The sequence below is a fragment of the Humulus lupulus genome, chromosome 6, assembly GCF_963169125.1.
Source record: "Humulus lupulus chromosome 6, drHumLupu1.1, whole genome shotgun sequence".
NCBI lineage: Eukaryota > Viridiplantae > Streptophyta > Magnoliopsida > Rosales > Cannabaceae > Humulus > Humulus lupulus.
In genome coordinates, this window is record NC_084798.1 from 1,931,142 (window position 1) to 1,955,466 (window position 24,325).

A 24,325-nucleotide genomic window follows, 5' to 3' on the forward strand; every position below is an offset into this window, starting at 1 on the left:
AAATTTTTAATGAAATTAAGTATTTTTTGTACCAAATTTAAATTTTAAGAGTTGAACACAACTTTTATATAAACACTTTTCATTGGTCAGGCAATAAACATGGAATGATTATTATAACATAGTAAAAAAAAATCATAAATTTCATATTTCAAACAAAATAAAGTTTATATTTTACAGAAACCACTATTTACATATACAAACCAACAACATACAAAACCTTATACTTACCAACTTATTCAAATTTGCGACACTGAAGTTGGACTGACTTGGAGATATATGGAGTAGACTCACTGGTTGATTTTAGGGTTCTATTTCAATTTCATTTTACGTTTACATATTCTTAATTTAAATTAAATTCTATTTTATATAACATACAACTAAAAATTAAATTATAAAAAAATAGGTTGTTTTGGGTCATTTCAACCCGGAATGAAGCTCGATTTTTCCATGAATTTTTATTGGTCTTTTGGAGTTTGAGATATTCCGATTACTTTGTCTTTGTAAAAATTTTCTTTTCTGTTGCCATTTTCACTAAAAAATGTCATATCAAGTTCACGAACACTAAAATAAAAGTGAATAGTTTCCAAAATTTAAAGGCAAATACACTTACAGAACAGCTATATCGGAACAAATTATGTTATGTTGTGTTGTGTTATCATGGTTGTAAGCTGTGGTTCATAGTCATAGCTCTGCGTATGGTAACAATTTCAGAACAAGTCAGCACAGAGAAGAGAATACTATAAAGAAGTAATAAAGAAAAGAAATAGAAACTGATTGTATTTACAGTATCCGAAATTTACACTATTCTCTTTCCCTTTTCCAAAACCTTCTTGTGTTACTATCTTAGCCGTCACTTGAGACAGAAAAAAAACCATTCTTCTTCCCCAACCCACTCCCCCCTCCCTCCTGCTTCATAATATAACAGCCCTGTAGAGGAGGACAAAAGAATATATAAATCGAACAAATAAATTTGGGAAGAGACGGGGGCCGATGATTCTTCTTCGCTATCAAAATTTCCGGCCTGACTTTCGCTTGCTTGCTTGCTCGGTGGCGAAATATACAAACGCTGTACAAAGTGGAAAGCACCAATTTTTAGCCACTAAGCTTTGATAAGAATTGATTTAGATTGTATTCTTCGGTGTACTGTGAGTGATCCCAGAGCTCCTCTAGCCCGCCAAGAATGGCTTTTAACCCCTTCTTGCTTCCCGGTAATTTCGCATCTCCATCAAACTTATTATCCGTTTGCTTCGATACAGAGGTTCCCTGATATCATCATCCACAAGAAATGTTACAACAACTTATTCATATTGGATGTGAAGAAAAAAAAAATGTTACCGACACACAAGGAGAAGAAACAAATACCCTTTTGGAAGTCTCTGCCGATGCAAAGAGATCGAGTAGCTGATCTGTGTTCATTGTTTTCATGCTGGCATTTTCTGAATTAATCACTGCATTAGCAACTGAAACTTTGAACTTTTGCAAGCTCATAACTTTCTCTTCCAAGGTTCCGCGCATTATCAGGCGATGAACATTCACTACTTTTTTCTGACCTAATCTGTGTGCTCTATCCATGGCCTGCACATTAATGAAGATTGAAGAACAGTTATGTAGCTAATATTATAAGCAAATCTATTATAAGGAGGTACAAGCACAATTACCTGATGATCGCGCATTGGATTCCAGTCGTGCTCCATGAAAACAAGTGTGTCGGCCGATGTCAGGTTCAGCCCGAGGCCACCAACTAGAAACAGTGAATAAATTTAAGTGACTTTTTTAAGTGGGTCTTTCTTTTATGCAAAGCAAGCCTTGAATGGATATGAAGAGTTTACATACCGTGTGTTGTCAGCAGTAAGACATCAATAGTAGGGTCTGAATTGAAAGCTTTAACAATGTCAAAACGTTTTTCTGGTTCAACTGACCCATCCAACCGCAAGTAAGTTACACTGCTTCAAAAAAAAATAACCAATTAGAGTAATTAAATCAGTGGTATATTTGTCTCTAAGGCAGAGTTGAGAAGAGCAAGCCTACCATAATCCGTAAAAGGAAGTAAAAGCTAGTATAATATTGATTCTCCGCATGATATCAGTGAATTAAAGTTGCTAATACAGAGAAACAGCGGAAAAGCCTTGGATATTCCCTTTCTAAAATAAAATGACAAAAATGATTTGTTTCGTATATGTATAAGAAACATAGGTTGTTATTCATAATATGTTATCGTCAGTTTGAACTAGGTGCTAACAGAGAACTCTCAAGTCAAAATTCACAATGAAAATTATGACAAAAAACATATTCGGTTTATCATTTCCACAAAAAAACATGGTACTTATGAGGAAAACAAAGGACTAGATGACTTGCCTTTTCATATAGGTCTGAAACAAGTCTCTTTCAATAATGTCCAGAAAGGCCTAGATGAGATGTCATAACAGGATGAGAGGTAGCTAAAAAAAAACCAAAAACAAACTCAGGAAATAGATTGTGTAAAAAGATAGCATACCTTATGCTGAGCAAATATTAAGACTCTATGCTGACCGACACCCACAGCAGCGTCAGAATTAGATGCATCAATGCCTATCCCACACTCTTCCAGTATCTCCTGAAGTGCAACGAGTTTGGGAGAGTGGAAAGGTCTATGCAGTTCTGAAATGGGGTCAGAACTAGCATGTTGCTCGGACAAAAGGCATTCAATTGATTCGGGGATCTTATCTCCAAGGACAAGCAATGGATGACTACAAAGCTTTAGCAAATATTGAAGTGCCTGCAAGATTAGTATACAAGAGTATTGAGATATTAGAGCGTAGGAACTTGTCTGAAATTAAACATGCAATAAAAATACACAATAAACAGCCGCCTTACCTGGAAAACATGTGAAGATGCTTTGGTTGATACACTGCTTCCTTCTCCTGTATCTCCGGACTCATTTGATTTTACAATACTTGAGATTTCGTGTTTTACATTCGAACCAGAAAATTGCTCATAAAGTTTTAATTGTACAGGACTCAGGTCACAGTATCTGTCTTGAATAATTTTCTCTGGAAGATCAGACAAAACTTCATCCTTTGTTCGTCGAAGGAGGAAAGGCATGACCTATTAGATTGGAAAACCTTCAGTTAAAGTCTTCTACTTTCTCCAAAAACTCTCTGTACTTGATCTACTATTCTTTTGTTTTTTTTTTAAGAAGTTAAAATTATGGCGAACAAGAATTACACCAAACTTAAACAAACAAAAGTTCATTTATGACATACATATATCTTAACTATTACAAACCAACAACATAGATGCATTTGCTTTTAGAAATATATATTTTTGTCAAAAAGAATGTTTACCTGTTTGTGCAATGCTTCCATAGCAAGTGCCCCTGCTTCAGCATCCTTGGCAGAACATTTAGGATCTCTGGCTGCTACCAACGGTTTCCCATAAGTGGCTTGGAACTGCTCAGAGTCACATTAGCATAAAATAAAATAAAAAACAGCAAGCAACGCTAATAGTAGATTACATGATATTAGCAGTGAAAATAGGTTGTAAAAGAAAATTAATGTTGACCAAACAAGTTTTCCATAACAATGACTCTTTTTTTTTCTTAAGACATATTTTTAAATATATATATCTACATATCACTACAACTACTTATAGTGGTGTGACTTGTTCTATCTTGACAAGAAAATCAAACAATTGCACTACCATTAATATTATTTGACTGTGATTTTAGAGGCAAGCCTAAATAATGGATGAAGCTTTAAATGAATTCATTTCTAATAGCATCCCCATCCGATCCACTACTTTGAGCGATTTTGGAGGCATCCTTGAAGGTAGTCAAAACACATACTTTATACTCGACACTAAAAGAGAATGATAAAAAATACACACCTGTCTCTCAGTTCCAAGAAAGCCCGGCATTAAAAAATCAAAAAGGGACCACAAGTCCATGACGTTATTCTGCAACAAAAGGTAAAATTAAATCTTCAGAAACCTTGGAGTGTTTTCAAATTTTGTGACAAATTATATGCACTGGTAACCAACCTGGATTGGTGTTCCACTCAAAATCAACCGGTGCTGAGCTTTTAATTGTTTCACTGCATGTGTAATTTTAGACTTGGCATTCTTTATGATATGTCCTTCATCTAAGATACAGTAATTCCATTGTAGCTTCCCAAGATAATCAATGTCTTTACGAATAACATCATACGATGTTATTATTACATTATGCTTATCAAAATGATCTCTAAGATAGATGCGGTCTTGAGCAGAGCCAACATATTGAAGAGTAGATATGACTGAAACATCTATATACTTCTCTATCTCAAATGCCCAGTGTCCAACCAGGGTTGATGGGCAAATAATCAAAGATGGGGAACGGCTCTCATTGTTATTTGAAGTACGGCACTCAACTATGTCAGAAGCCACAATAGCTGATGCTTGAAGTGTTTTTCCAAGCCCCATATCATCACATAAAATTCCATGAAGCTTGAAACGTTTTAAGAAAGCCAACCAATTTATACCTTCTTGTTGATACCTGAATAGATGATTAGCAACTCAAATATCAGAATTTAAAAAAAATTTCTATGCATACGCGCACGTGCACCTAGCTCGCCAAGAAATAATAAGAAATGTAATTCTAATTTTTTTTTAAAACTGAAATTATAAATGTCATTCAAATCAGTAATTGCATAAAACTTGTAATAATGAATATGAATGAAACTAGTCAGATAATTGCTCAAAACACTTTGGATCCATCACTCCATTTGATAATGATACTTACCTCCTTAATGTTACTTTCAAATCAGTAGAGAGTTTGTAATCATCAATATTGGAGTTGTCAAGTAGTTGCTCAAGAAACTGTGCATCTTCGGCACTCCTAGAGAAACTATCGCTTAGTCCAACAGGTGGGGGAAGACCTCTAGCCAATGGAAGAAGAGGTACAAGGGCAGCAAAACTATGTGTCACACTTTGTCTGACAGACTGATCGCAATCGCTCATACACCTTAAAAGAGGAACAACTAACAAAGGAGAATAGGAAACAAGCTCTGGACCCAATCCCTGAACGAGCAAACTAATCAGCATGCCTGCACCTTGTCTTGCACTAACAGACGAATTATCTCCTAACATCTGAATAGAATTTTCAACTATAGCTCCCATCGCATGTACTGTCATTGACTTGGCCATTGAAGTAATGCACCGAGAAGAAGCTAATCTAACAGCTATGTGAGAATGACGAATACAATAGAAAAGACATGGGAGAAGGGTCAGAAGTTTTGGTTTGAGTGCCTCATTTAGCAAAGGAACAATAGAACGTACCACCTGCACATCAGAAACAAAATAGAAAATGAGGCAACAAAACTGTAGGGTTTATGTTTTGAAAATTTAAATGACACATCCCTGAATTTCATTGCAAGATAAATGGCTATTCTACCACCACAACAGATTAGAACCACTACAACAAAATGCAAATTGTGACCACAGTCTACAACAAAAGGAATGTTCCATGGAAAAATGCTAAATCTATTTGGATGCATGCATAAGCACGCAACATAATATCAAAACAAATGAGTTATAATGAACATATACTTAAATGCCAATTGAGGATCGGCAGCAACAAACCTGTACACTTAGGCAATTGTTGGTACAAAAAAAAAACAGAAACACAACAATTAGTATAAATATTTAGCTAAATATAAGGTAAGCTGTCTTGATGTAGCATCACATCTTCATGGTCAAGATGGAATAGAAGGCCATGGTGCAACTAACAGAAAGATTGAACTAACCTGGATATTATTTATCAAGATTTGAGGATCCTGCACAGAGTCAATAATTTGTGTGACTTGATTCTCATTTGGAGTTAAAGACTCATTAGTGCTAGGGTTAAGAACTTCTGTGAGGCAATCCCACAATTTAGGAAGCTTATCAAATAATGAAGCACCAAACTTCTCACAGAGATGCTTCAATGCAAGTTCAGACCCTCGTCTGCCAATGAAGCCCTCGACCTTCGACCGGTCTTCACCACCAGCTATCATCTGACCCTTTGTTTTCTGCTTGTTAGTGGCAGTCCCAAAGGAAAGAAGATCTTGATCATCAATAATTTCCATGGAGCCAATAACTGCAGCCTGAGGTGTCTCGCATGGATCCATACATGTTAAACTACATACATTCTTAATTAATTTATCATTTGGGCTAGGCTTACGCGAAATACAATAATAAATAAGTTCTGCAAGTGCTTCAGCAGCCTTCTCTTGCAATCTCTCCTCCTTCAAAAAAAAATTAAGTAATATTATGATCACTCTTAACAAATTTTTCAACATAAAATTGTACTCGTATCCAAAATGCTACCTGTTCTCTTCTGATTGAAGCCATTAGAGGCAAGATAATTGGATTAAGTCGTGCGGGAAGCTCTGACATCCAAACAACTGCTGCAGCAACAAGGGCAGAGACTGAAACGTGGAGATTAATCTGCATACCCATTCCAGAAAGCAAAAAAAAATGAGCATGTATGAGAGAAAGGATGATGCAAAAACTGCTTGTATGCAACTAAAGCTCATGGAAAAATTGGAAACAGAAGATGAGTAATCAGATGAATTACAATTTAGAAAGAATTAATCTGAGAATTCGATATGCGTACATGTATATAAAATGAAACAAAGTTTTATATTTCTGCATTACAAAGGAACGGTCAATTCTTGAAAGTACCTGCACACATTTCAAATACCCTGAAGTTGTAAGAAGTCGTTGTCTTGCTGACTCCATATCCTCAAGATGTCCAACAGATTCATTCCCAACATTATCATTACACAAGGCTGGAACTTTGGATGCAAAACTTATTGCATCATCCACACTCAAAGTTTCACATTCAGGCTTTGTAATTGATAACGAGTTATCGAACATACCCAATGATTCCATAGTATGTAATAACTGACTAGCCTCACCACGCATCTTAGAATAGGTTCTTGAAAGCTCTAAATAAGGTAGAAGCGAATTTTTAGTAGGGAATGTAGGGTCAGAGCATGCCAACAAGTCCAACAACCAATTTCTAAGATGATTGGGAAAACTTGACGTAGTTCCTTGATTTTCATTTGAGCCCCCGCTTTTTATCTCTTTGAACCAAGAAATAAGAATCATAGATGCCACCTGCAGAGAATGTGAAGTTGTTAAATATTAAAGGGAACATGAGGAGAGAAAGAAAGGGAGGACATAACTTGCAGATCCCATTAATCTAGAAAAAATATAGCATTACCTGCCGCTGGACGCCAGACATAGAGGTCAGTGCACTCGATAATGGATCAACAACATATTGTGTAGACCCTTCTTCCAACATAGATGCAAAAATGCCCAATGCTGTTGCTGTGACCACTCGGGTACGAGTGACTGACATTTCCACATCAGTGCCAACAATTATCTTAACAGGATTAATGGAAGCATCTCCTATTCTCTCGTGTGGAATAGCTCCATTTGTAGATTCTAAGGGGATGTTTCTATGAGATTCGTTTTCAAGATTTACAGCTCTCATTTTAGCTGCTGCTCTAAAATGACTTTTCCGTGGAAGGGCAACTGGCCAAAACATTTTTGTAGCATCTAACACTGAACCATATGGAGTACTTGCAAGTTCAATCCAAGAAGACATGTATGACCTTGCAGCAATTTCCAGGTCCTCCTTTGGAGACTAGAATCAACCAATGTAAAGTTAATTGAATGAGACCAACATAACTAAAGTAAGCAATCTATAAACCATGGAAAATAATGCTAAGACAATTCTAAAAACCTGAATAAGGAGTCTCCAGACTCTCTCAGAACATTGCAAAATTTCGTCATTTGAATCCAACAGCAAATTCTGGAAGACAATTCTAAGGGTATCACCAAGTATAAATGATGGCCAAAAGGAAGAACTACAAGAGTCAGAAATGTTTCTTTTATATCCAGCTTCAAGCAGTCGCTCCTACACAAATAAAACACAGAAAACTATTAGAAAAAACAAAAAAATAAAAAATGTAGATTCCTGGCGCAGAGCTATAAAATGGACAAACATACAAAAAAATTACTGGAAAAATCCTAGGCAAAACTACCCTTGTTGAACATGTTTCTCAAAACAAATCCATGCATCCATAATAAATAGATTAGAGCATAGAGAAATTTACCAAAGTGCGAATAGCTGAATAACGGACTGATGCTATACTATGTCTCATAAATGGCCATAAACGCGGAGCCAATGTTGCTAACATAAAAGGATTCTCCTGCATACTCACTCCTCCAGTACTATCATCAATGAAGCCTACCTCATTTAGATCAAATTCTTGGCTGTCTTTAGACCTTCCCAACATTTTTGGAATTATTTCATCCTGGGAATAAATTTCCGCTAACAAATTCATCACACTGCAAGTGGATCGCAAGTTCTTCAAAAATCTTAAATTACGAACTAATTAATTAAAGTATTGAAGCGTTAGAAAAGAATACAGAAAAGTGAAATAATATCACAACCAAGCATGAGTATTAACCGGTCATTCAAGGAAAAAAAAAAGTATTTATTAGAGGAACTCTAGCAGGGATTTGAAGATTTCCCTTCTCTCTTATTTTTCTGGTAAGCTAGGTACATAACTTACATACAATAATACAACAGAAATCAGAAGCAAAAGAGAAAGATTAATGATATTAAATTAATGAAAGCTACCTGCTGGTAGATGGACTCAAATCATCCAAATCAAGTAATATATCCCATAGTAACATCACTATGGAATTCAATGTCTGACCCTGTAGATTAACAATTGCAGCTGCTGTTGGTATCAAAGCATCAGCTGCAACAGCTCGAACATCATCATCAGGGTCCTCCAGCCCAGCTTTACATGCGGGGAGAACACGTCCAAGCAATTCATGAAGCATCTCCTAATAGACAAATCAGAGAAATTCATAAACAAAAAAAACACAGGTACACACAAAAACTTGATTATAGATTAACATCATTCTTGTATGCACCCCTTAATCCTTATACCTGAATGCTAAATTATTAAATCGTAAATCACTCAGTACAGTTACAGTGATTCAAGATTTTATCAATTAAATGTGAAAAGAGCATCAGTAGCTTGGGTTTACAATGTCAGGAGAGACAGTGTTCTATGAAGATCTATACCTTGCTAGGCTGTTAATCTGCTCTCCCTAACGTCTCAGCATAAATTTTTTTTTTCCTTTTCAAACTTTGAATGTAAAAAATATTAAAAGAAATAGAGATCAGAAATGACCTCGTAACAACCAAAAACAAAGATAAAACAACATCTTAGCACAAATCTAAACCATTCTAATACAAAAAAAAAAAAAAAAAATTCCCATTCTCCACTAAGGTCTAGAAAAGATATCCCCTTGAAGTCGATGGCTTTATAAACCCAAGTTGCAACCCAAAATTTAAGCTTCTCCCATAGCCTTTCTGCTGATTCTTCTCTCCCTTCATATTTTTCTGCAGTTCCTTTGAAGCCATATAGCCCAAAAATAGCACGATGCTGTCCACAGCTTTGATATCCTCCTGCCTCCCTCCAATTTAGTATACATCTCAGCATAATCATTAGCATCTAATTCCCTTTACTGATAGAACCATTATCACATTCCAAAATTTCTACCCTGATCTCAGAAGAATATTTTTAAGTTGACATCTGTCATCAAGATGCATGGTTCAGGTTACTTTATAATTTCAATTAATAATACGTATACTAAATGCAAAATTTACAGGCAACCAAAGATACAGTGGAAGCATACTCCAAAATTCATTTTTCAAGAGTACCTTCATTTTGACTTAAAGACTATAATGCACCCACCATAAGCTAGATTTTTAAATTGCACAACTATCTATTCCCTGTCATCACATGCTCTTCAATTCGTTCTTGTGTTTCTGTAGAATCCAACCATGTCAATTGGAGCTGGATAAAACAACGGTGAGACCTCAATTTGACTTATTTGGCATCTAATACTGAATTGTTTTATGTATTCCTTTTAGTTCTGCTTAATTTATATAGATACACACACACACACAAATATAAATATATATAAGAAACTTGCTGGCAACTCTGCCTCGAAAGAAAGTATAAAAATTTCCAGGGTGTGAAAAAAAAAATGAGTTGATGAACATTTGGAAATTTTTTAAATTTTGGGTAACTTAGTGAATCTTTGATTCTAAGGATTTTAATGTTTTATCCTTTTAAGATCTACAAAAAGAATGGAATCTCTAGATGTAATTTATGATGGCTCCCTATCATTCTCTGTAACTGTAGATGATATCTTATCAACTTCAGTCTTTCCTCCTGTTCATTCAGTTTCTGTCACCTTTGTCGTGTATTTATGCAAATTGGGTAAATATCATATGACTGTGCAATGTTACATGGCATGGCAAGACATCAGTCAAATATCTTCTTACTTTATAGTTTGGTTGATCTACCCAATTGCTATTGGAGAAAAAGAAAAGACTAAAAGTAACATCACGATGTCTCATCAACCAATGTGTGAAAAAACTTTCATTCTAGCATATCTACAATATCACTAAATTCTAGAGACACAAATATTTACCTTCCTTACAGCCACCAAGTACTTGATACCCAACAGACTTCCATGGCGAATCTCCCATTCTGGTCTAAACTGAACATAAAGAAATATCAGAAGCATAATAAACGTTATCAATGGAACATCGAAAAACAAAGAAACCTGCACTTAAAGAACAAAAAAGCATGAGCTTACATGAAATTTACCTGCATCTCCAGCAAGATAGTCAATGTTTCATGTAGTAAAGTGGGATGCATGTACTTGAAAACTACACCTAATGCCTGAGCACAGGTTTCCCGCACTGGTGCAACAACCTGATCAGATACATAATCTCCAAAACTGCAATTAAACAATACAAAAGTAAAATGTATTATTAGAGTAGGCATGGAAGATCCCAATGAGAAGCATGCTACGAAAAAAAAAAGAACGGTTATGATAACTAGAATATATTTAATACAATGAGCTAAAGTTAAAACAAACAGCATACCGGTCTAATGACAAAACACACAGGAAGCGGATTGCACATTCTTGAAGAAATTGGCAGTTCTTAAGCCAAGAATGCCTAGCCAATTTAATCCAGTTCATCAGCTCAGAATTTTCAGATATATTTTTCATCACATCTGTTTCCTTAATGCTGGAGGAGTCCTCGAATATGGCTGTCTCAGTTACTTCTTTATTTGAATACAATGTAGTATCTTCTTTAGTTGAATACAATGTAGTATCAAGGTGAGAATCTGACTCCACCTTAACAGAGCTAAGGTTGGACAACTCAGTAATTGGCTCAGCAAGCAAATCACACATACTACCATCTTCAACCTTTATATTGATGTCAGAGTTACAATCTATGTTGGCAACAGTCATTGTATCCACCCATGGAGATGACACATCAGTAAACTTCGGCATTTTCATGTTTGGTTCAAACTCATCTGTTGGTCCTTGCATATTCAAATCAATCTCTCTCTCTCTCTTCATTCTATGTGATACAAATTCATCTTCTAATTGAAAAAACTGTGCACCATCCAAGCTCAAGTCAGGCATAAATACTCCAGCAGAAGCTCCTTGATGGGTTAAAATTTCCCTCAAAGCCATCACACTACCATGCCGAACTTCCCAGACTGAAATTAAAGGTCAGACAATATCATTTTAGAAGATAAAACAAATAATGACATGATATTAAGCCAAAATAAGAAATTAATTGCAGCAGCAACTGAAAAAGTCTCAAAAGAAAGAATTATAATGATAACTATATTAATAATAGCAGTCACAGTTCGAATGACAATAATAATAATTACAGTAGATTTGTTGGTAACAATGAACAATACCATACTCCTAACAAACAGGATGTAATATCAGCACCAACGACGTACAAAGGTTAAACCATTCCCGTCAAAAAATCAAATACATAGCCGTACTCTATTAATCAACAATGACAGACAAATATGAGGCATACCAGGATCAAACATATCAAGTAGAAGCTGCTCAACAAAACTATGGAAAGGCCACAATCCATCTTTGTCATGGTCCAAGCTGTCTTCATCATCATTAACATCCATAGAGGCCTGCATATATATAAATCAAAGAAAGGCCTCATGAAAATGAAAAATCCACTACTCTTACATATATAGGGCTAGAAAGTGAAAAGTCAATTTAATCTTCCAACCTAAAAAAGATGATAACCTAACAAGTGAAATATGACTAATGCTACTAAAAGCTCCAACCATCAACAATTGGTTCCTCGGGCTGGTTAAATTGACCAAGCCACAATGGCACTACATTTAAGAGTTCAACTATTTGTTTAGAATCAGCAAACTCAACCACAATTGTCTTATAAGATAAACATGTTTAATAATATTTATTGATGCTTCTTTATAAGAAGTGAGAAACCTATTATTGTAAATTAAGATTGAGATCACGACCAAGCTTTGTCTATTGACCACCATTGCCCACCTTCAATTCTCAGAGACTTCTGTTTGATCAACATTTTTCTCCACCATTTTTCTCTAAAACTAATTGACAGTGTTCGTCCACTTTCTTTTCAATGACCACCTCTATAAATAGTCTTTTTAGTGATCAACTGTTTGTTTGTCATCTTCCTATATCCCAAGAGTTCATACCACAACAGCTAGCAACTCTTGTCCCTTACGCCCTCCACCTTCAAGCACCGATATTTTTCATAATACCATTGTATAATGAGCATCTTTTTACCTTAAAAGGAACTTTTCTATATGATTGATTGACTTTATTCTTTGCCAACAACATCTATGAACTTCCTCAACTTTTTTCAGGAAAGCTTGCCCACCTCCACCTCTCACATCTTCTTATGCCACTCCACCACATCAAACTCCACTTACAAATTAACAATTCCATGTCGCTCCCCCACCTTTATTTGTTTGGCCACAATTGACCACACTTAACAAAACACCTTGTGATCAGTCCTAAACTCTCTGCTACTGAGATGTTTAAAACTAACCTTACCATTCACAGTAATCTAAAAGGGAAAAATCTCACACAAGTCTGTCTAGAGTTGGAGAGAGCCACAGAATACGATATCCACAGCTTCCTTCCATTCGATTCTTGCTTGGATCTTAATAGATACTCACTTGGATTGCAAATAAAACAAGTATTTATTGATGTATTTTTCAGAATCGGAGATAGGGTAGGAAATAAAGTTAATCTTCTGAAAACATTTATAGCAGATAACTTTCAGTTTTCCATATAGTTAAATATTCCACAAATTGATAGGCCCAAATGAATCCCTTTAGAATATATATATATATATAGAGATAGATATTTATTTCAGATAAAAAAGAATAAAAAAGAGACAACAAAACAAATAAACAAGACGAGTATAAATATATACATACATGTTTGGTGCTTTATACTTCAAAGTATCGGCTCACACAAAATATTAAATAATACCACTTTCCAACCAAATGAACATAATCTGATTGTGTACCACAAGACAATCAATTGCCTTAGGGTTTGGTTGAGAATAAATTAGGAAGAAAAGAAAGCATAGATTAGTTGGCATAAATACCTTACTAGAACTTAATGGATCAGTACTTGAGACCTTTGGCACGGTCACATTCTGTGCACCTAACACCCTTGAGTCCCCATCCTCAGCCCAACCTTTCATTTGGTCTTTTGAGCTAATTTTTGCTTTTCGTTTCAGAAGATTCCTTTCTCTAGGACTGGGCCTTTTCGAGATCATGCTTGGAACCATATCTGCAACTAATCGCTGAATATTATGTGGCACATAAACTCTTTGATTTATTCCATTCCCATGGGAGTTCTGCATAATAAGGTCTTCATCTCTTATCATATCATTTACATCCATGAACTGCTCACATACTTCCAAGCCTGCATCAAAATAGCAATGAGCTTGACTCTAACACTGAAGAAAAATAATATAACCATATCGACCAAATATCACACATATATACAATACCACAAAGGCCAGAAATAATGAATTACTGATATCAATAGACAATTGATTATAAGAAAATATACGTAGCAAAAGCATGATAAGAACCAAAATACAAATAGAAAATGTCACAAATTAAAGGAAAATCCACCAGACAAATATAATAAATTTATTTGAAAATTACAAATATGAATAATAAAGTATTAGGGTCCTTGTAACTTAGAAGGTGAGACATGTATTCTGTAAAAAAAATTCTTTTGCTAGACATAATCTCCACAACACTCATAAAGGTTAAAGCCATAAAAGAATTAAACTACTAACCTAAACGCCGCCGAAGATTTTGCTTCTGACGAGCCAACCTCTCCCTTGGGTTCTTCAAACTATCATACGCGATGTCATACTCCTGAGTTCAAAAAGTGGTATGAGAAGGTCTAATTGCATGCATTAAAAACAAAGAATAAAACAGATCAACCACAGATGTGCTTCATCCCCAAGAGCAGGAGAGCATTTAGGGAGGACCATGTTTTCATAGTATAAGAAGATCGGGGATTGATACAAATGTGACTGAGCACAACTACCAACATGAATTACTATTGCCAATAAAAGAGAAGGTACAAAATAACAAGGTGTCCAAACTACAAACTATCAATTAGTATGTAGGTTGCAAAACTACCTGTCCTCCAGATGCCAACAGAGCACCAAACTCGAGTACTTTGTTGATATTAAAGCTGTAGTAGATAAAAACTAACAGCTATAAGAAATTAAGAATAATAACAATTGAAAATAAAATAAAAAATGAAAGAAAAATAACAACAATGACCTTCTGAAAGAGATGCCAGCAACGTTGGAATGAAAATCTGGCAATGCAAGCAAATCTTCAGAAATACCAGGCATTCCAAAGTCGGACAATTTTGATTTGAAGCAAGAAAAGAGTTGAGGCAAAGATGTGTGATTAACATTCTCAGCTATAGCCCCAATAGCACGAGCAGCAGCAACCCTCGTATCCCAGTTTTTGCTACGAAGATACTGAGAAACCTGATGCAAGATGGCACTAAAACTACTAAGACAAAGAAAAATTGGACCTTGTAGATAAGATTAAAGAAGTAAATAATACCTTTTTCAAAAGAGAGACCAAGTCTTGAGGATGCGATTTGGCAATTTCCCCAATCTGGCGAGCAGCAGTGAATCTTGTGGACTGGGACGAACCAGCTTTTTTTTTAACAAATTGGTTAAGGGAAAGAAATTCAAAACTAGTTTCAAACATACAAGACAATGCCCTATAATTATACAGAAACAAAAACTTGTAACAAAGCATTTAAAGCCAAAGGATACTGTCCAAGAGAGTGAGCAAACGATGAAGACGAGAGGATTGTTGTGCCATTATAGCTCATCCCACCGCTTTTATTTATCAAGTATTTATATATGTAAAAACACAAGAAATTCGATACTAGCAATTCTTCTTCTTCAAAATCCCTACAGATACAAATAAATGCAACCATTAAAACAGCTCCTAAATCATCAAAATCTAGGGTTTTCAAAACACGGAAAAGGAAGAGGGAGACAATAGCATTTGCGAGGTCGAAGCATAAAACGATAATTTGACAGAGATGGTATAATTGAATGGAAAAGAGAACAAAAAGCGAGAAAGCAGATCCATGGAAAGTGCGAGAAAACGGGAGAAAAGAAACGTTGCAACTCACTTGAGAAGTAGAGATTAGGTAATGAGGCTAAGCAAAAGCGGTGCAACTCAATGCATCGGCCTCGGAAGAGGACAGAGCCATGGATTGAAGCTGAAGAGAGGTTAGTTCTTCGTGTTTCGTGTTCTTCTTCGTCGTCGTCGTCGACGTCGTCTTCTTCTTCGGTTATCTTTCTCGTTCGCTCGTTCCCCTTGTTCACAGACGGACTTCGTCTATGATACGATTTTTTCTTTCTCCTTTTTCACTGCTTTTTCCTTTTTATTTATATCAATTCAATTTTCGACCTATACCCTCCTTTTCTTTCTTTTTTACCACTCAACTTTTTTTTTTGACACTAATAAAAAATATGGTATTTTTCTAAACTAAGATAGATTAAAGAGTATTTTCATAAAATATGGGATTTTAAAATTTACTTGAAAATTATGGGAAATTTTTTACATTTTAAAAGCGTGGTAATATAATGTTTAGAATTTATTTTAATATTGGATCTACCAATCACATTTTCTTAATAATATTTTAATATTTTCTTGGACTTTAAGCTTTAATATTTTTTTATTTTAAGAATAAATGTTTGTGTTAACACTTTAATGTTGATTCAATTAATATTTTAAAAGTTACAAAAAGTTTTGAAATTTTGAAGCTTGACGTATAACAATTACACTAATAACATATTGTAAAAGATAAAAAATTATAACGGTGCCCTCCCAAATTGTTGGACGGGTTTAAAAAAAAAATTATTTGGGCAGAATATAAATTAAGTAACCCAAACCGATTATGACATAATCCGATTTAAAATTCTTATAACCCGCCCAATGCTCTGCCCTACCAATCAATGGCAGGAACTCATCTTCATGGTTAGCTTTGGCAAGAGATGTCGTCCTAGTTGATGATTGGATGAAGAAGCACAACTGAAAGACGAAAGCACCACGGACAACAATGACATAGTTTTGACCCACGAGATCCGAGAGGTTAGACTCACATGTGCTGGAGGATATTGACCATGAAACACATGTCGCTGATGGTTGTTAAAAATGATAGAGTTGTTATTGTTAGTCATGATGAAGAAAAACAACTGAGAATAAATGTAAAATTTTGATTTTTCAGGTTACAAGGTATTACAAAACTACAAGAGAAAACTAGAGATTTTTTTTTACATTTTGATGTTCAAGTTACAATGTATTACCAAGTGTGAGAAAAAAATGTTACATTTTTGTTTACATGTTACAAGGTGCTACCCATCTTTGTTTAATTTTGTGTTACACTTTTTTTTTGTTTTAGAGTAATTTTTTTTTCCAGATTTAGAGACATTAGCTCTGGGTTACACATTATTTTTAGGATGAAAAGCAATTAAAAAGGTTACAAGTTTTCGGCTTGTTGTTTATTCTACTTTGGTCAAGGCTCCAAGGTGGTGCATGGCAGTGGTGTGGTTGAGCTCCACCAACATTAAAAGTGAAGCACTTTGAAGATTTGAGTCAAAAAAGTTGCTTCAACTTTTGCAGTTTTTTGGTGACCATGTTTCGTTCTCTCGAGCGATGTTAGAAGTTGATCAAAGAATGAATGATTTAACGAAAGATAAAAATCCATCTGCATGCTTGTTTTTGGCCAAAGACATCGTATTTGGGCTTTGACACGTGAGATCTGGAGGGTTAGGTTTGTGTGAACAAGATAAACACAGATATAGAGTTCATGCCATGACTAATTTTATTGTGATTTACTCAAGTCCTAAGTAATGATTCTACCCTTTTGTTCGCTTTGAACTTTTTTCCTTCTACAAATATAAACTTAGCTAATCAAGATATATTTCTTATTATTCTTCTTTTGGCTTATTTGTTTGACAAGTACTTAAATTTTACATATTTTTGCAAGTTGGTCCCCAAACATTTTTTTTTTGCAAATTAGTCTCCAAATTTTTTGTTTTGATGCAAATATGTTCTTAGATTTGGTCCCTAAATTTTGTGTGTGCTGGCAAATCGGTTCCGAACTTATTATTGTTAATAGATTTTGAATTTTTGATGTTTAAAATAGAATTAAAACTAAACTAAAACATATAAAATTTAAATTAGCAAAAAAGAAATTATAAAGTTAACTTTTATAATTTTATGAGATCATATTTAAGATAAGGAAAATTACTATTTTGGCTCCCATAATTTAAGTTTATTACCAAATTTACATATTTATAATATTTTGTAAACAATTTTAAAATTTATTATGTCCACCTCAGTTTAAGTCAATTATTTTGTAATATATGCTATTTGAGCTCATAAAACCAATAGTGTTTTCTTCTATTTTAAACTCATTTCAACATTTAGATTAAAAAGAAATGTAGTGGCTATAAATATATAGTCGATATTTATGCAAAATTAATTTTGAAGAGTTCTACATAATTAGTTTTTTAATTACTCATTATAACTAAATTTAACTTTTGAATAAAATATCAATATATCCAACAAAACAACCACAAACCCATCATCCAATTTAACACATGTCATATTGCTTAAAATGCATTAAATAATAATTATTTGTATCTTCTAAATTTTTATTGGTTAAGTGTTTGAGATTAGGAAAAGAAAAACAGCACAAACAATAAAATCATCTACACTATAAATAAACGAGAAAGCATACATTACAAAATAGCTATCAAATAAAAAATTACTAAGAAATACAACATATAAAAGAATGAATCCATATCAAATAACAGAATTAAATAAAATTTTGACAATGTTTTTTTTTTTTGTTCAAAGCAACTATAAATAAAAATTTGGGTTGATACATTTTTGAACCATGTATTTTGTCTCATTACCTGTTTGGACCCTGTGTTTTGACAAATTAGTTTTTTGGATCTTGTGTTTTGTAAAATTGTTCAAATAAGTCCCTAACCCTGATTTTGATGAACAAAAAATTGAATATAACAATACAGTTCTTAAGCAGAATGACTATATTTTTATTCTGAGTTGTTAGTTTGATGAATTATTTGTGATTTTAGTTCAAAAAACTTTGATCAAAATCGAGTTTAGAGGTCTATTTGAACTATTTTAAAAAGCATAAGGTCCAAAAAGTAATTTGTCAAAATATTGGATCCAAACAGATAATTAAACAAAATAATAGGTCTAAAAAAGTATAAACCTTAAAAATTATAAGCCAAGTAATGAAAAATTTAATATATATATATTGGTAATATATTTGTATAGATAAAATACACCATTAAATAATATACTATTTAAATATTTTTTAAAACTATTCTTCTAAAAAAAATTAAAACTAACATTTACTCTTTCTACCAACCCAAGCCAGAAATCAACTCATGAAAGTAGCCTAGTGATTAAACTGTTTAAATATTATACCACTTTGGCCAAAATGGCATTCAAATTCAAACCTTGAACAAATTTTTATGAACTTTCAATACTAATCTACAGGTTAGTGAAACTCTACTGGTAGTTCTATGGATATTCTTGACATCTTGTGATGCTGCAAAATCTAGCTCTGGCTGATTATAAGCCTCAACTTCATTTACAACCTGAATAAGACAATACTGTGTTAATTAAATAGAAACATATGAGAAGAATCTAATTCAGAAACCAATTCAATTTAGCTGAATATTCATTTCAATAAATCTCAATCATTAGATCTCATTTCAATAGTTGAGATTATTGACTACATAGTATTGTGCTTACCCCATTAAAACTCTGTATTTTCGAGTCCTTTATACCGTGCAAGTAGTCTAAGCATAATAACAAAAGGAGGGATAGTCAAAATATGAATTTTAACTAAATTTAACAAGGGAATATACTCATTTGGTACCTTATGTTTTTGCAAAGTATCATTTTGGTACCCTCTGTTTTCAATAATGCTCATATGGTACCCTGTATTTTAAAATCGTGCATATTTGGTACCCTAAACTCAGATTTGATAGATAAAATTTTGTCAATTTAATCAAATTGTTGTCAATTATGTAAGTTACAAATTTAAATTTAATTACATAATTACATATAACTGATGACAGTTTGATCATATTGACAAAATTTTATCTATCAAATCTGAGTTTAGAGTACCAAATATGTACGATTTTAAAATACAGAGTACCATACGAGCATTATTGAAAACAGAAGGTACCAAAATGATATTTTGTAAAAACATAGAGTACCAAAAAAAGTATATTCCCATTTAACAATGAGAAAATTCATCATCAAGTTACCTGAATATGCCGAGTCTTTGAATATCAGCAAGCTACGAGGCATGAGTAGGACCGAAAAAGGTTGGTGATCGTCTAACCTTTGATCGTCATCTTCATGGCTTTTTTCCATCAATCTTGAGTGGGGAGTGAAATCCATAACAGCAGGCGAGCCGAGAGATAGAATCGCCACTACTGGGAAATAAGCTGGTCCGTCCTGGTGTGGCTGCACACAACAGACAGCAACTCACACAACTATTTCTCCAATACAAACTTAAACACCTAGATAAGAATAAGGTCATTCAAAAACATTAATTCATCAATATGCATTATATTTTCTCAAGTAAAGGGGCGATTTCGAATCATTTCGCTAAATCTCTGGCTAGATTCTCAGAAGTTCAGAAAAAAATATACTAAAATAGCATAGAACAAGAAACTATGTAGGAATGAATGGCATACCATGATCCCTTGGTTAGGGAGGTATTCGTTGATAAGAACATGATTGATTGGTGCCGGGAAAAGTCCTGATTCTTCACATATTTTCTGAGTAATCTTCATTAGCCAAGGTGGTACTGTGGCAGTGTCAGTTTTCTAATCAGAAAATTCTCTTTAAATAACAAAGACTGGACATATCAAGTTTGACTCAACTCAAGAAGCAAAATATGCACTTTCTGGCTCCATGATAATCAACACATATCAAAGAGATGTAATGAACTTAAAAAGTAAAAGAAAATCAATTATGTATTCACAGACAAGCTTGAAAATCCTGCCTGGATATCTAAGCAGCTCTGCACCTCCAATAAGTGTCTCAATTACAGTTCTATTTCGGGACACAACAGATATATCTAAGGTACTAATTTGAAATGGACTATGTTTAATGGCCCTAATACATTGATATGGCACAAGAATTAGGTTGTATTTAGTTGAACACACATAATAATCCCATACTAAAGCATACAAGAACTCCAAGTCTCCAAAACATGCCTTCCCATCATGAGTAACTTCACAAAGAGTTGAGCATGAGATCTATTTTATCTATTCGTTTGAACAAATCATCATACATATTCAAGGCATCCCTGATATGATTGATATTTGAAAAGATGTGCCATAATATCTAGCAAAACATACACTCATAATCATGATAATATCATTGATGTTTCCATTCCTGAGGACAAGTAAAAGAGTGCCAAGATCTAAAGAAGACAGAGAATCAGGAAAGGAAGCAGAATCAAAGGAGGAAAACCTCATTGATTTCAGTAAGTTTAATATAACAACCAGGCTTATTCATAAATAAGCAGAAATTTATGTATTAAACTACACAGAGAAAGATGTAGAGCACACATACATAAATTCAGAGCAGTCAAAAAAGAAAATGTATAACAAGTCCTGATCTTGATCCTCATTTTGGTAGTTCATAATTTAGTGATTCATTCATATTAATTCGATCGAATCCCTCTATTTGTTCTCTTCATTCCCACTTAGAAAAAGACTTAAATAAGAAAATAAGTTAAAATATCAGAACATGATGTCTAAAGATTTTTCTACTTACATTGTTGTGACAGAAGACCCTTTTCATGCACAATACCACCTGCTAGGAAGAACCATCAGTGAATAAAAAAAAGGACAGAAAATTCAAATTAAAGTAAGGTTTTAATGTGAACAAACCCCAATTCTGTAGCCTTCTGTTCTTCAAAGACTTCCACTTTGATTGAGGAGCTCCATTGATCTTGAAAAATAAAGAGAATAACAAGAAAACACAAATGACATCTGTAATGGGAGAAGAAACTAATTAAGAAAGGGAAAGGGATTTTACATTGTTTAAAAGGATGGTTTGTTGGTCATGAGTTATGAAGTCAGGTATGTACATTAGAGTTGGTAAAGACCCAACTTTGAACTTTTCAACCTTGTTGTGGTTGTCTTCTCCTTCCATATCTCTCGCTCTGCCAATCCAAACCATTCATGATTTCATAAATGTGTAGTAGGATAGCACACAAACATGAAAAAATATGATCTTTTCTACATATATAGAATAAAAAAAGGAGATTAAGAATATTAAAGCAAAATCTTGATCTGGGTTATTTCCATTCAGTTAAATCAAATCTGGGTTATTTCCATAGCATTCGATTCAAATTAAAGCTATGGCTTTAGTGCTTATAAGCGAGAACAGAAGAAGAATAAGCGCAGAAGATGCAAAGGATTAAAATGAAACCTAATTGGGTTGTGTGTTGTGTACCTGTGTTGGCTTGGCTTCCCTTGGTGAAAGGAAGGAGAACAGGAAAGGAAAGCAGCTACTAAGTTCTTCAAAATTCGACTCAAACTGAAGTTCTTCAATCTATTCTATTCTATTGTTATGTTATGCCTAGTTTATACTATTTCAAATTTATTGCTAAGTCCTCCAACTATACTATAATTTAGTTTTAATATATTTTTTCTTTTTTTAAAATTCATTACATATTCAATTGATTTATGCATTTTTGGACCCATGGAAGTGACGGACCTCACTGTGACCGTAGTAGAAACCACAGTAACACCGCCACGAACTAATACCGTCACTTTAGGAGCTGATTGGTAGTTAATTCAAAAATATAATTTTAGAAAATTATTTTCAAATCAAATGATTTGAAAATATTGAATTTAAAAATAAATTATAAAATTTTGAGATCTTGAATGGTTGGGTATTTTTTAAATTTAAAATTCATAGAATAGAAAGAAAATAATAATTTGTTGTTTTCTCTTTTGTTGAAGGATTTTAACTCAATTTTCAAAAATGATTTTTTTATTTTCTAAAACAAGTGTGGCAATCAAGTTTTCATTGGAGTTTCCATTTTTTAAGTTCTGAAAATGATAAAATTATTTTTGAATCCACTACCAATCACACCCTTAAGTATTTGAGCAAGAAGCTAGTGTCACTACTAGGCCAAACCCCCGGTGGTTAGTTTAATAATTAAACTATTTAAATCTTTAATTTTTTAACAATTATTTTTGGTATATATTTAGATATATATATATATATATATATTGCCCTTTTGGGCAAGTTACATAATCTTTTTATTTATCATTTTTAGTAGATTTATTATCATATTTACATGTATTTTGTAACAAATTTGAACACTTTTACCTTATTTGAATTTGTAAGTAAATTAGATATAAATTTGAAAATTATAATTGGCTTCCATAAAAATTGGGAAGAAGCCCACATTTTTCTCTTTTTCTATTTATTAACTTCCTTTTTTATTTTATTACGCATACAAAAACAATATGACAATTGCATTGTGGTTATGTGTATGGAATTTTTGATAAGTTTAATTAAATAGTTTATTTTATGTTTTTTGTTGAGTGTTTTGGTTTGAAAGATGTAACTATTTTTTTCTCAATTTTTTGATCAGTGGATAGTGGTAATGAACTTCAACAATTGAAGAACTAACTCTCAATGATGAGAAATCAACAATCTCAACCACACTCAATGAATGCCATAGAAAAAGCTATTAGCAAGTTATTATGTACGTACAAGCCTAATAAGGTTAGAGTACACTTGCATTAGAAAAGTAGTCACTACTATAATTTGGACATCAGTCATCGAACATGAGAGGTCGATTCTCTTTAAACTGACTTAACACATATTCATAAGTCGGTTTACACAGAACCGACCTATCATGTATTTCCAAAGTAAACATGGGAGGTAGGTTCTCTGTGAACCGACCTCCCATGCTTGTAGAAGACATAATTGATAGGTATGGTGGCACTACAGCCATATGCTCCATGACACGCGACAACGCTGTCCACTACTCATTCAACACCACTACGTACCTCGTGTGCATGCCTACCTCTTACAACATATTAGAATACTATATTGTCCCCTTGCGACCACATTGTAATAAAGCTCGCTTATAAATAATACTTCATTTCATGAGTAAAACGGTTGGAAAATTGTTGTAACTCACTCACTTAACCAGACATATACGATCGAGCTCTTCTCATTGATGTTTTGTGTTATCTTCTTGCAAGTTTTTCATCAATTTACTTTCCACATTTTTAGACTTGGTGCCGAGCTTTTACTGTTAACAATAATAAATATATATATATAATATTATATTTTGAGAGTAAAAGAAAGTATATATATAGGGATTATATTATTTTGTACTTTGTATTTCGTTTCATTACCTTGCACTTTTCTGTTTTAATAAATTATTTTTTGTATTTAATGTTTTGTAAAATTGTTCAAATAATAGATCTCTAAACCTAATTTTGATAAACAAAAAATTGAATATAATTACACAGTTGTTAAGCAGAATAATTGTATTTTTGTTATTAATTGTTAGTTTGGTGAATTATTTGTGATTTTAGTTTAAAAAATTTGATTAAAATTAAGTTCAGCGGTCTATTCAAACCATTTTACAAAAAACAGTGTCCAAACATGTAAGAAGACTATACATTGGGTCCAAATAGTATATTACCATATATATATATATATATTGATATTGATAGATATAACCAAAGGACATAAGGAAGGGAATTAACTTTTTTTCTTACATTAAA

General features: G+C 33.4%; 2 protein-coding genes across 5 annotated transcripts; both read right to left on the reverse strand.

Moving 5' to 3' along the window:
* Positions 1–620: 620 nt before the first annotated feature.
* On the reverse strand, positions 621–15,862 carry LOC133781353 (TATA-binding protein-associated factor BTAF1). Of its 3 annotated transcripts, none has more exons than XM_062220315.1 (29): positions 15,625–15,862; positions 15,257–15,397; positions 15,039–15,133; positions 14,745–14,959; positions 14,598–14,652; positions 14,246–14,327; positions 13,538–13,860; positions 11,951–12,059; positions 10,988–11,615; positions 10,707–10,839; positions 10,528–10,596; positions 8,651–8,862; positions 8,121–8,355; positions 7,748–7,921; positions 7,223–7,648; positions 6,679–7,116; positions 6,322–6,441; positions 5,760–6,239; positions 4,757–5,295; positions 4,018–4,510; positions 3,865–3,933; positions 3,324–3,428; positions 2,854–3,084; positions 2,495–2,755; positions 2,356–2,405; positions 1,834–1,943; positions 1,659–1,741; positions 1,363–1,575; positions 621–1,263 (listed from the first exon to the last, which is right to left on the reverse strand). In XM_062220315.1, the coding sequence occupies exons 2-29, from the start codon at positions 15,303–15,305 to the stop codon at positions 1,093–1,095; spliced, it is 6,168 nt and encodes a 2,055-aa protein (XP_062076299.1). In that variant the 5' UTR covers positions 15,306–15,397; positions 15,625–15,862; the 3' UTR covers positions 621–1,092. The 3 variants fall into 3 exon arrangements, with proteins under 3 accessions (XP_062076299.1, XP_062076298.1, XP_062076297.1); XM_062220314.1 differs by having other exon boundaries at positions 7,748–7,918; positions 10,528–10,591; positions 10,696–10,839; XM_062220313.1 differs by having other exon boundaries at positions 10,528–10,591; positions 10,696–10,839.
* Positions 15,863–18,920: 3,058 nt separating this feature from the next.
* LOC133781354 (alkylated DNA repair protein ALKBH6 homolog) lies at positions 18,921–22,149 on the reverse strand. Of its 2 annotated transcripts, none has more exons than XM_062220317.1 (8): positions 22,023–22,149; positions 21,603–21,729; positions 21,455–21,515; positions 21,339–21,377; positions 20,249–20,361; positions 19,814–20,015; positions 19,293–19,339; positions 18,921–19,135 (listed from the first exon to the last, which is right to left on the reverse strand). In XM_062220317.1, the coding sequence occupies exons 2-8, from the start codon at positions 21,717–21,719 to the stop codon at positions 18,989–18,991; spliced, it is 726 nt and encodes a 241-aa protein (XP_062076301.1). In that variant the 5' UTR covers positions 21,720–21,729; positions 22,023–22,149; the 3' UTR covers positions 18,921–18,988. The 2 variants fall into 2 exon arrangements, with proteins under 2 accessions (XP_062076301.1, XP_062076300.1); XM_062220316.1 differs by having other exon boundaries at positions 21,603–21,805; positions 22,023–22,126.
* Positions 22,150–24,325: the final 2,176 nt, after the last annotated feature.

What these genes read in the sequence shown, in the direction of transcription:
- LOC133781353 (XM_062220313.1), bottom strand. Translation starts at nt 15,305, where the DNA reads ATGGCACAACAATCCTCTCGTCTTCATCGTTTGCTCACTCTCTTGGAC. An exon ending in GCTGGCATCTCTTTCAGAAG is followed by an intron (nt 14,653 to 14,744) that starts GTCATTGTTGTT and finishes TATCTACTACAG; the next exon opens with CTTTAATATCAACAAAGTAC. An exon ending in ATCCAATGCGCGATCATCAG is followed by an intron (nt 1,576 to 1,658) that starts GTAATTGTGCTT and finishes ATTAATGTGCAG; the next exon opens with GCCATGGATAGAGCACACAG.
- LOC133781354 (XM_062220316.1), bottom strand. Translation starts at nt 21,746, where the DNA reads ATGGTTTGGATTGGCAGAGCGAGAGATATGGAAGGAGAAGACAACCAC. An exon ending in GGGTCTTCTGTCACAACAAT is followed by an intron (nt 20,362 to 21,338) that starts GTAAGTAGAAAA and finishes ACACTGCCACAG; the next exon opens with TACCACCTTGGCTAATGAAG. An exon ending in AAATACAGAGTTTTAATGGG is followed by an intron (nt 19,136 to 19,292) that starts GTAAGCACAATA and finishes TGTCTTATTCAG; the next exon opens with GTTGTAAATGAAGTTGAGGC.